The sequence below is a fragment of the Nerophis ophidion genome, linkage group LG21, assembly GCF_033978795.1.
Source record: "Nerophis ophidion isolate RoL-2023_Sa linkage group LG21, RoL_Noph_v1.0, whole genome shotgun sequence".
Lineage (NCBI taxonomy): Eukaryota > Metazoa > Chordata > Actinopteri > Syngnathiformes > Syngnathidae > Nerophis > Nerophis ophidion.
Window position 1 is genome coordinate 5,417,980 of NC_084631.1, and position 13,219 is coordinate 5,431,198.

At 40.8% G+C, this 13,219-nt stretch overlaps 1 protein-coding gene across 1 annotated transcript in view; it reads left to right on the forward strand.

The window, feature by feature from the left end:
* itga10 (integrin, alpha 10) overlaps positions 1-13,219 on the forward strand; it is a 151,553-nt gene that overhangs the window by 43,125 nt on the left and 95,209 nt on the right. Inside the window, exons 5-6 of the mRNA XM_061881663.1 lie at positions 404-518; positions 2,632-2,759. Coding sequence (XP_061737647.1) covers positions 404-518; positions 2,632-2,759 — 243 coding nt within the window. The remainder of the gene's footprint in view (positions 1-403; positions 519-2,631; positions 2,760-13,219) is intronic.

Genomic DNA, 13,219 nt, shown 5'->3' on the forward strand with positions numbered 1-13,219 from the left:
GGTACGAAAAACGCTAGCTGGCGGCTAGTCCCAAAATTGCTAGCTGGCATGGGAGAATGTCATGTGGTCGGATGAAACCAAAACAGAACTTTTTGGTATAAACTCAACTGGTCGTGTTTGGAGGAAGAAGAATACTGAGTTGCATCCCAAGAACACCACACCTACTGTGAAGCATGGGGGTGGAAACATCATGCTTTGGGGCTGTTTTTCTGCTAAGGGGACAGGACGATTGATCCGTGTTAAGGAAAGAATGAATGGGGCCATGTATCGTGAGATTTTGAGCCAAAACCTCCTTCCATCAGTGAGAGCTTTGAATGGTTGACCAAATACTTATTTTCCACCATCATTTAGTGTGGAGATGTTTCAAGGTGTTTTATTAATAATATGAATATGTTTCTGACAGGCATGTGCGCCACTGTGGTCCCAAGAGTGCGGCACGTCCAAGTTCAGCACGGGCATCTGTGCGTCTGTCAGTGATGACCTGCAGCCCAGAGACGTCATCGCTCCTACCGCACAACGTAATGCACACACACACACACACACACACACACACACACACACACACACACATGCAGACACAAACACACACACACACATTAATGTATTTCTGACCTTCTTGGAACCTCTGAAAAATGCCTACCTCTTTAGGACCAGCCTTTCTAGATATATAAAGATGTGTATTTACAACATTAATAATATATACATACTATGCAAATATAAATAAGCTTGTTGTGAAGTGAAGTGAATTATATTTATATAGCACTTTTCTCTAGTGACTCAAAGCACTTTACATAGTGAAACCCAATATCTAAGTTACATTTAAACCAGTGTGGGTGGCACTGGGAGCAGGTGGGTAAAGTGTCTTGCCCAAGGACACAACGGCAGTGACTAGGATGGCGGAAGCGGGGATCGAACCTGGAACCCTCAAGTTCCTGGCACGGCCGCTCTACCAACCGAGGTATACCGAAAAATTAGTTGCAATTTCACAAGAAAAAGGTCACAATTTCACAATAATTTTTGGCAGCGTTATAATAAAAGTCGTAATTTTACTCAACACAAGTCAAAGTTGGCCCTGTGATGAGGTGGCGACTTGTCCAGGGGCGGCATAGCTCGGTTGGTAAGAGTGGCCGTGTCAGCAACTTGAGGGTTCCAGGTTCGATTCCCGCTTGTGCCATCCTAGTCACTGCCGTTGTGTCCTTGGGCAAGACACTTTACCCACCTGCTCCCAGTGCCACCCACACTGGTTTAAATGTCACTTAGATATTGGGTTTCACTATGTAAAGCGCTTTGAGTGACTCGAGAAAAGCGCTATATAAATATGATTCACTTCACTTCACTACCCGCCTTCCGCCCGATTGTAGCTGAGAGAGGCGCCAGCGCCCCCCACAACCCCAAAAGGGAATAAGTGGTAGAAAATTGATGGATGGATGGATGGACAGGACAAAGTTTTACAAGAAAAACTGAACATTTGTGCAATATTATGATAAATGTTGAAATTTTACTCAAAAACAGCCGCAATTTTTCAAGGAAAAAGCTCAACATATGCAGAGGACAAATTTCCCCACACTTAGTGTGTGTGACAATCATTGGTACTTTAACTTAAATTTTACTCGACAAGTCACAATTTCATAAGAAAACTTTAAAATTTTGGCAACATTATAATAATAGTAATTAGAATTTTACTTGCCAAAAAATGTCACTGTCAACAACAGTCCCAATTTTACAAGATAAGCCTAAAATTCTTGCAATTTTATGAAAAGAGTCGTAATTTTACTCGACAAAAGTCACAATTTTATTAGAAAACTTTAAAATGTTGGCAATATAATAATAATAATAATTGGAATTTTACTGGCAAAATGGTGACAAAAGTCATCATTTTACTCCAAAATTGTCACCATTTTACATGAACAAAAAAAAATTGCATTATTGTGATGAATGTCGGAATTGTATACGACAAATGTCACCATTAAAAAGTTATCATTTTTACATAGAAAAGTAATAGTTTCACGAGAAAATATTGCAATATTACAGAAACAGAAAGAATATGAGAAATCTTTCCCAATTTTATAAGAAAAACGTTGACACATTGTGAAAAAAAGACTGCTTTTAGGTAAAAATAAATATATATATATATATGTTTTTCTTTTTTATTATTTTTTCAATTAACATTTAAATTCCTTACGTATTTGTTCATCCTATGGTCACATATGGGACGCAGGTTGCCTTACGTCAGCACCGGAAGTCGTAAAATCAGCTGTCCACCTGGCCGGTTTTTCGGGGGATGTATAGGGACGTCCTTCTTTAGCTTGTTTTATCATATAATGCTGCCTTTGCACCGGTCAATGTTTACTTTTGTATGCACATTAAATCAACAAAAAAATCCTGACTTTGGAGCAATGTTCACGGATTCTAGTATTTGGCTCTTTATTAGATGCAATGGTTTTCTGTATTGGGACCATGATTTATGTCCTAACTTGTTGGAAGGTACTTTTCCTTGTTGATGTCTCAAGAAGGGTAGAAATTCTAGAACACACACACACACACACACACACACACACACACACACACACACACACACACACACACACACACAACCAAGCAGCTTGAACCAAAGCGAGCGTGGTCCCGCAGGTTGCACAACATACATGGACATCGTGATCGTCCTGGACGGGTCCAACAGCATCTACCCGTGGTTCGAGGTCCAGAACTTCCTCAGCAACATCCTGAGCAAGTTCCACATCAGCCCAGACCAAATGCAGGTAAAACCTGACTCTTTAGAACTTTATTCTCACTGCCAACATTCTTGTTAGCAACCTCCAACGCATGGGAAAGCATTTTCCGTCATGTCAACTCAGGACATAATAAAACTTTTATGAACTGTACACGCCATGTTGGACGTGAAAAAAACGGAATCAAAGATCCTCTATACAACTGGTTTAAAGAGCCACTACAGAGATAGTCAAAGATCCTCTATACAACTGGTTTTAAAGAGCCACTGCAAATATAGTCAAAGATCCTCTATACAATTGGTTTTAAGAGCCACTGCAGAGATAGTCAAAGATCCTCTATACAACTGGTTTTAAAGAGCCACTACAGAGATAGTCAAAGATCCTCTGTACAAATGGTTTTAAAGAGCCACTGCAGAGATAGTCAAAGATCCTCTATACAACTGGTTTTAAAGAGCCACTGCAGAGATAGTCAAAGATCCTCTTTACAACTGGTTTTAAAGAGCCACTGCAGAGATAGTCAAAGATCCTCTATACAACTGGTTTTAAAGAGCCACTACAGAGATAGTCAAAGATCCTCTGTACAAATGGTTTTAAAGAGCCACTGCAGAGATAGTCAAAGATCCTCTTTACAACTGGTTTTAAAGAGCCACTGCAGAGATAGTCAAAGATCCTCTATACAACTGGTTTTTAAGAGCCACTACAGAGATAGTTAAAGATCCTTTGTACAACTGGTTTTAAAGAGCCACTACAGAGATAGTCAAAGATCCTCTTTACAACTGTTTTTTAAGAGCCACTGTAGAGATAGTCAAAGATCCTCTATGCAACTGGTTTTAAAGAGCCACTGCAGAGATAGTCAAAGATCCTCTTTACAACTGGTTTTAAAGAGCCACTGCAGAGATAGTCAAAGATCCTCTATACAACTGGTTTTAAAGAGCCACTACAGAGATAGTCAAAGATCCTCTGTACAAATGGTTTTAAAGAGCCACTGCAGAGATAGTCAAAGATCCTCTTTACAACTGGTTTTAAAGAGCCACTGCAGAGATAGTCAAAGATCCTCTATACAACTGGTTTTTAAGAGCCACTACAGAGATAGTTAAAGATCCTTTGTACAACTGGTTTTAAAGAGCCACTACAGAGATAGTCAAAGATCCTCTTTACAACTGTTTTTTAAGAGCCACTGTAGAGATAGTCAAAGATCCTCTATGCAACTGGTTTTAAAGAGCCACTGCAGAGATAGTCAAAGATCCTCTATACAACTGGTTTTAAGGAGCCACTGCAGAGATAGTCAAAGATCCTCTATACAACTGGTTTTAAAGAACCACTGCAGAGATAGTCAAAGATCCTCTTTACAACTGGTTTTAAAGAGCCACTGCAGAGATAGTCAAAGATCCTCTATACAACTGGTTTTTAAGAGCCACTACAGAGATAGTTAAAGATCCTTTGTACAACTGGTTTTAAAGAGCCACTACAGAGATAGTCAAAGATCCTCTTTACAACTGTTTTTAAGAGCCACTGCAGAGATAGTCAACGATCCTCTACACAACTGGTTTTAAAGAGCCACTGCAGAGATAGTCAAAGATCCTCTATACAACTGGTTTTAAGGAGCCACTGCAGAGATAGTCAAAGATCCTCTATACAACTGGTTTTTAAGAGCCACTGGAGAGATAGTCAAAGATCCTCTATACAACTGGTTTTAAAGAGCCACTACAGACATAGTTAAAGATCCTCTGTACAACTGGTTTTAAAGAGCCACTACAGAGATAGTCAAAGATCATCTATACAACTGGTTTTAAAGAGCCACTGCAGAGATAGTCAAAGATCCTCTATACAACTGGTTTTAAGGAGCCACTGCAGAGATAGTCAAAGATCCTCTATACAACTGGTTTTAAAGAGCCACTGCAGAGATAGTCAAAGATCATATCTATACAACTGGTTTTAAAGAGCCACTGGAGAGATAGTCAAAGATCATCTATACAACTGGTTTTAAAGAGCCACTGCAGAGATAGTCAAAGATCCTCTATACAACTGGTTTTAAAGAGCCACTGCAGATATAGTTAAAGATCATCTATACAACTGGTTTTAAAGAGCCACTACAGAGATAGTCAAAGATCATCTATACAACTGGTTTTAAAGAGCCAATGCAGAGATAGTCAAAGATCCTCTATACAACTGGTTTTAAAGAGCCACTGCAGAGATAGTCAAAGATCCTCTATACAACTGGTTTTAAAGAGCCACTGCAGAGATAGTCAAAGATCCTCTATACAACTGGTTTTAAAGAGCCGCTACAGAGATAGTCAAAGATCATCTATACAACTGGTTTTAAAGAGCCACTGCAGAGATAGTCAAAGATCCTCTATACAACTGGTTTTAAAGAGCCACTGCAGAGATAGTCAAAGATCCTCTATACAACTGGTTTTAACGAGCCACTGCAGAGATAGTCAAAGATCCTCTATACAACTGGTTTTAAAGAGCCACTGCAGAGACAGTCAAAGATCCTCTATACAACTGGTTTAAAGAGCCACTGCAGAGATAGTCAAAGATCCTCTATACAACTGGTTTTAAAGAGCCACTGCAGAGATAGTCAAAGATCCTCTATACAACTGGTGTTAAAGAGCCACTGCAGAGATAGTCAAAGATCCTCTATACAACTGGTTTTAAAGAGCCACTGCAGAGATAGTCAAAGATCCTCTATACAACTGGTTTTAAAGAGCCACTGCAGAGATAGTCAAAGATCCTCTATACAACTGGTTTTAAAGAGCCACTGCAGAGATAGTCAAAGATCCTCTATACAACTGGTTTTAAAGAGCCACTGCAGAGATAGTCAAAGATCATCTATACAACTGGTTTTAAAGATCCACTGCAGAGATAGTCAAAGGTCCTCTATACAACTGGTTTTAAAGAGCTACTGCAGAGATAGTCAAATATCCTCTATACAACTGGTTTTAAAGAGCCACTGCAGAGATAGTCAAAGATCCTCTATACAACTGGTTTTAAGGAGCCACTGCAGAGATAGTCAAAGATCCTCTATACAACTGGTTTTAAGAGCCACTACAGAGATAGTCAAAGATCCTCTATACAACTGGTTTTAAAGAGCCACTGCAAATATAGTCAAAGATCCTCTATACAATTGGTTTTAAGAGCCACTGCAGAGATAGTCAAAGATCCTCTATACAACTGGTTTTAAAGAGCCACTACAGAGATAGTCAAAGATCCTCTGTACAAATGGTTTTAAAGAGCCACTGCAGAGATAGTCAAAGATCCTCTTTACAACTGGTTTTAAAGAGCCACTGCAGAGATAGTCAAAGATCCTCTATACAACTGGTTTTAAAGAGCCACTACAGAGATAGTCAAAGATCCTCTGTACAAATGGTTTTAAAGAGCCACTGCAGAGATAGTCAAAGATCCTCTTTACAACTGGTTTTAAAGAGCCACTGCAGAGATAGTCAAAGATCCTCTATACAACTGGTTTTTAAGAGCCACTACAGAGATAGTTAAAGATCCTTTGTACAACTGGTTTTAAAGAGCCACTACAGAGATAGTCAAAGATCCTCTTTACAACTGTTTTTTAAGAGCCACTGTAGAGATAGTCAAAGATCCTCTATGCAACTGGTTTTAAAGAGCCACTGCAGAGATAGTCAAAGATCCTCTTTACAACTGGTTTAAAGAGCCACTGCAGAGATAGTCAAAGATCCTCTATACAACTGGTTTTTAAGAGCCACTACAGAGATAGTTAAAGATCCTTTGTACAACTGGTTTTAAAGAGCCACTACAGAGATAGTCAAAGATCCTCTTTACAACTGTTTTTAAGAGCCACTGCAGAGATAGTCAACGATCCTCTACACAACTGGTTTTAAAGAGCCACTGCAGAGATAGTCAAAGATCCTCTATACAACTGGTTTTAAGGAGCCACTGCAGAGATAGTCAAAGATCCTCTATACAACTGGTTTTTAAGAGCCACTGGAGAGATAGTCAAAGATCCTCTATACAACTGGTTTTAAAGAGCCACTACAGACATAGTTAAAGATCCTCTGTACAACTGGTTTTAAAGAGCCACTACAGAGATAGTCAAAGATCATCTATACAACTGGTTTTAAAGAGCCACTGCAGAGATAGTCAAAGATCCTCTATACAACTGGTTTTAAGGAGCCACTGCAGAGATAGTCAAAGATCCTCTATACAACTGGTTTTAAAGAGCCACTGCAGAGATAGTCAAAGATCATATCTATACAACTGGTTTTAAAGAGCCACTGGAGAGATAGTCAAAGATCATCTATACAACTGGTTTTAAAGAGCCACTGCAGAGATAGTCAAAGATCCTCTATACAACTGGTTTTAAAGAGCCACTGCAGATATAGTTAAAGATCATCTATACAACTGGTTTTAAAGAGCCAATGCAGAGATAGTCAAAGATCCTCTATACAACTGGTTTTAAAGAGCCACTGCAGAGATAGTCATAGATCATCTATACAACTGGTTTTAAAGAGCCAATGCAGAGATAGTCAAAGATCCTCTATACAACTGGTTTTAAAGAGCCACTGCAGAGATAGTCAAAGATCCTCTATACAACTGGTTTTAAAGAGCCACTACAGAGATAGTCAAAGATCATCTATACAACTGGTTTTAAAGAGCCAATGCAGAGATAGTCAAAGATCCTCTATACAACTGGTTTTAAAGAGCCACTGCAGAGATAGTCAAAGATCCTCTATACAACTGGTTTTAAAGAGCCACTGCAGAGATAGTCAAAGATCCTCTATACAACTGGTTTTAAAGAGCCGCTACAGAGATAGTCAAAGATCATCTATACAACTGGTTTTAAAGAGCCACTGCAGAGATAGTCAAAGATCCTCTATACAACTGGTTTTAAAGAGCCACTGCAGAGATAGTCAAAGATCCTCTATACAACTGGTTTTAACGAGCCACTGCAGAGATAGTCAAAGATCCTCTATACAACTGGTTTTAAAGAGCCACTGCAGAGACAGTCAAAGATCCTCTATACAACTGGTTTAAAGAGCCACTGCAGAGATAGTCAAAGATCCTCTATACAACTGGTTTTAAAGAGCCACTGCAGAGATAGTCAAAGATCCTCTATACAACTGGTGTTAAAGAGCCACTGCAGAGATAGTCAAAGATCCTCTATACAACTGGTTTTAAAGAGCCACTGCAGAGATAGTCAAAGATCCTCTATACAACTGGTTTTAAAGAGCCACTGCAGAGATAGTCAAAGATCCTCTATACAACTGGTTTTAAAGAGCCACTGCAGAGATAGTCAAAGATCCTCTATACAACTGGTTTTAAAGAGCCACTGCAGAGATAGTCAAAGATCATCTATACAACTGGTTTTAAAGATCCACTGCAGAGATAGTCAAAGGTCCTCTATACAACTGGTTTTAAAGAGCTACTGCAGAGATAGTCAAAGGTCCTCTATACAACTGGTTTTAAAGAGCTACTGCAGAGATAGTCAAATATCCTCTATACAACTGGTTTTAAAGAGCCACTGCAGAGATAGTCAAAGATCCTCTATACAACTGTTTTTTAAGAGCCACTGCAGAGATAGTCAAATATCCTCTATACAACTGGTTTCAAACAGCCACAGCAGAGATAGTCAAAGATCCTCTATACAACTGTTTTTTAAGAGCCACTGCAGAGATAGTCAAAGATCATCTATACAACTGGTTTTAAAGAGCCACTGCAGAGATAGTCAAAGATCCTCTATACAACTGTTTTTAAGAGCCACTGCAGAGATAGTCAAAGATCCTCTATACAACTGGTTTTAAAGAGCCACTGCAGAGATAGTCAAAGATCCTCTTTACAACTGTTTTTTAAGAGCCACTGCAGAGATAGTCAAAGATCCTCTATACAACTGGTTTTAAAGAGCCACTGCAGAGATAGTCAAAGATCCCCTATACAACTGGTTTTAAAGAGCCACTGCAAATATAGTCAAAGATCCTCTATACAACTGGTTTTAAAGAGCCACTGCAGAGATAGTCAAAGATCCTCTATACAACTGGTTTTAAAGAGCCACTGCAGAGATAGTCAAAGATCCTCTATACAACTGGTTTTAAAGAGCCACTGCAGAGATAGTCAAAGATCCCCTATACAACTGGTTTTAAAGAGCCACTGCAAATATAGTCAAAGATCCTCTATACAACTGGTTTTAAAGAGCCACTGCAGAGATAGTCAAAGATCCTTTATACAACTGGTTTTAAAGAGCCACTGCAGAGATAGTCAAAGATCCTCTGTACAAATGGTTTTTAAGAGCCACTACAGAGATAGTCAAATATCCTCTATACAACTGGTTTCAAAGAGCCACTGCAGAGATAGTCAAAGATCCTCTATACAACTTGTCTTAGGGCCTACTGTAAAAATAGTCAGTGTCCCTATTATAGAGGTTAAGATCCTCTATAACGGGGTCGACAACCCGCGGCTCTGGAGCCGCATGCAGCTCTTTAGCGCCGCCCTAGTGGCTGTCTGGAGCTTTTTTAAAAATGTATGGAAAATGATGAGGGGAAAAAAACATATTTTTTGTTTTAATATGGTTTCTGTAGGAAGACAAACATGACACAAACCTCCCTAATTGCTATAAAGCACACTGTTTACATTAAACATGCTTCACTGAGTCGAGTATTTGGCGAGCGCCGTTTTGTCCTACTAATTTTGCCGGTCCTTGAACTCACCCTAGTTTGTTTACATGTACAACTTTCTCCGACCTTCTAAGACGTGTTTTATGCCACTTCTTTTTCTGTCTCATTTTGTCCACCAAACTTTTAACGTTGTGCGTGAATGCACAAAGGTGAGTTTTGTTGATGTTATCGTCTTGTGTGGAGTGCTAATCAGACATATTTGGTCAAGCTAATCGATGCTAACATGCTATTTAGGCTAGCTGTATGTACATATTGCATCATTATGCCTCATTTGTAGCTATATTTGAGCTCATTTACTGTCCTTTAAGTCCTCATAACTCAATTTATATCTCATGACACACTTTGTTTTTGTATTTTTGGTCTATTATGGCTCTCTCAACATTTGGGCTGGTGACCCCTGCTCTATAATAAGGATCTTTAATGTTGTTCACGCTAAGGACCCCAACTGATCGAACATGAAAATCTTATCTTGTTGTTGTGCAGTACTAAGTTACTTAAATATTAGCAGTGGTGCCGGGATTAGCTCAAACAGTAGTTGGAAACTAGCGCACTAATCGCTAGATGGCAATTAGAGCGCTAATCGCTGCCAAGCAACTATTGCGCAAATCGTTAAATGGCAGCTAGAGCATCAATCGCGAGCTAGAAACTAGCGCACTAATCAATAGCTGACAACTGGAGGGCTAATCGCTAACTGGCAACTAGTGTGCTAATTGCTAGGCAGCATAGAGTGCGCTAGTCGCTGACCAGCAACTATTGCGCAAATCGGCAGCTGGCAACGAAAGAATCAATCGCTATATAACTAACAAATTAATCGCGAGCTAGCAATTAGAGCACTAATCTTTAGCCAGACATTAGAACGTTGATCGCTTGCTGATAGCTAGTGTGTGAATCGCTGGCCGGCAACAAGTGCGCAAATTGCTAGCTGGCAACTAGCGCATTAATCAATAGTTGGCAACTGGAGCGCTAAATGCTAGCTGGTAGCTAGTGGCAAATTGCTAGCTGGCAACTAGCGCATTAATCAATAGTTGGCAACTGGAGCGCTAAATGCTAGCTGGTAGCTAGTGGCAAATTGCTAGCTGGGAACTAGCGCATTAATCAATAGTTGGCAACTGGAGCGCTAAATGCTAGCTGGTAGCTAGTGGCAAATTGCTAGCTGGGAACTAGCGCATTAATCAATAGTTGGCAACTGGAGCGCTAAATGGTAGCTAGTAGCTAGTGGCAAATTGCTAGCTGGCAATCACGGGGCTAATTGCTAACTGCTAGCAAGTGCGCAAATAGCTACCTAGCAACTACAGAGCTAATTGCTAGCTGACAAGTAGAGCACTAATTTCTAGCTAGCAACTAGTATGTAAATTGCTAGCTGTCACCTAGAGCACTAATAAGTAGCCGGACATGTAGTAATCGCTGGCCAGCAACTAGTACGCTATTCGCTGGCTGACAACTAGTGCGCTAACTACTAGCCAGTAACTATTGCGCAAATCGCTAGCCGGCAACAAAATAATCAATCGCTATATAACAACTAACGCATTAATCGCGAGATAGCAATTAGAGCACTAATCTCTAGCCAGACATTAGAACGTTGATCACTTGCTGATAACTAGTGTGTGAATCGCTGGCCGGTAACAAGTGCGCAAATTGCTAGCTGACAACTAGTGCATTAATCAATAGTTGTCAAATGGAGCGCTAATTGCTAGCTGGTAGCTAGTGCGCACATTTATAGCTGGCGACTACAGCGCTAATCGCTGGCCAGCAACTAGTGCGTAAATTACTCGCTGGCAACTACGACGTAACCGCTAGCTGATATGTAGAGCACTGATTGCTAGCTGACAACTAGAGCGCTAATCGCGAGCTAGCAATTAGAGCACTAATCTCTAGCCAGACATTAGAACGTTGATCGCTTGCTGATAACTAGTGTGTGAATCGCTGGCCGGTAACAAGTGCGCAAATTGTAGCTGGCAACTAGCGCATTAATCGATAGTTGGCAACTGGAGCGCTAAATGCTAGCTGGTAGCGGTGCGCAAATTGCTAGCTGGCAACTAGAGCGCTAATCGCGAGCTGGTAATCACAGGGCTAATTGCAAATAACAAGTGCGCAAATAGCTACCTAGCAACTAGAGAGCTGATTGCTAGCTGACAACTAGAGCGCTAATTGCGAGCTAGCAACTAGTTCGTAAATCGCTAGCTGGCACCTAGAGCACTAATCACTAGCCTGACATGTAGTAATCGCTGGCCAGCAACTAGTACGCTATTCGCTAGCTGGCAACTATTGTGCTAATCACTGGCCAGCAATTATTGAGCAAATCACTAGCTAGCAACGAAAGAGTCAATCGTTATCTAACAACTAAAGCATTAATCGCGAGCTAGCAATTAGAGCACTAATCTCTAGCCAGACATTAGAACGTTGATCACTTGCTGATAACTAGTGTGTGAATCGCTGGCCGGTAACAAGTGCGCAAATTGCTAGCTGGCAACTAGCGCATTAATTAATAGTTGTCAAATGGAGCGCTAATTGCTAGCTGGTAGATAGTGCGCACATTTATAGCTGGCGACTACAACGCTAATCGCTGGCCAGCAACTAGTGCGTAAATTACTCGCTGGTAACTACGACGTAACCGCTAGCTGATATGTAGAGCACTGATTGCTAGCTGACAACTAGAGCGCTAATTGCGAGCTAGCAACTAGTTCGTAAATCGCTAGCTGGCCCCTGGAGCGCTAATCACTAGCCTGACATGTGTTTATCACTGGCCATCAACTCATACGCTTATCGCTAACTGGCAACTATTGCGCTAATCACTGGCCAGCAACTATTGAGCAAATCGCTAGCTAGCAACGAAAGAGTCAATCGTTATCTAACAACTAAAGCATTAATCGCGAGCTGAAAATTAGAGCACTAATTTCTAGCCAGACATTAGAGCGCTGATCGCTTGCTGATAACTAGTGTGCTGGCGCAAATTGCTAGCTGGCAACTAGCGTATTAATCTATAGTTGGCAACTGGAGCGCTAAATGCTAGCTGGTAGCTAGTGCGCGAATTGCTCGCTGGCAACTAGAGCACTAATCGCTAGCTGGTAATCACAGGGCTAATTGCAAATAAGTGCGCAAATAGCTACCTAGCAACTAGAGAGCTGATTGCTAGCTGACAACTAGAGCACTAATTGCTAGCTAGCAACTAGTTTGTAAATTGCTAGCTGGCACCTAGAGCACTAATAACTAGCCGGACATGTAGTAATCGCTGGCCAGCAACTAGTACGCTATTTGATAGCTGACAACTAGTGCGCTAATTGCTAGCCGCTAGCAGGCAACGAAAGAATCAATCGCTATCTAACAACTAACGCATAAATCGCGAGCTAGCAATTAGAGCACTAATCTCTAGCCAGACTTTAGAACGTTGATCGCTTGCTGATAACTAGTGTGTGAATCGCTGGCCGGGAACAAGTGCGCAAATTGCTAGCTGGCAACTAGCGCATTAATCAATAGTTGGCAACTGGAGCGCTAATTGCTAGCTGGTAGCTAGTGTGCAAATTTCTAGCTCGCAACTAGTGCGTAAATTACTCGCTGGCAACTACGACGTAACCGCTAGCTGATATGTAGAGCACTGATTGCTAGCTGACAACTAGAGCGCTAATTGGGAGCTAGCAACTAGTTTGTAAATCGCAAGCTGGCCCCTAGAGCGCTAATCACTAGCCTGACATGTGTTTATCACTGGCCAGCAACTAGTACGCTATTCGCTAGCTGGCAACTATTGCGCTAATCACTGGCCAGCAACTATTGAGCAAATCGCTAGCTAGCAACAAAAGTGTCAATTGTTATCTAACAACTAAAGCATTAATCGCGAGCTGAAAATTTGAGCAC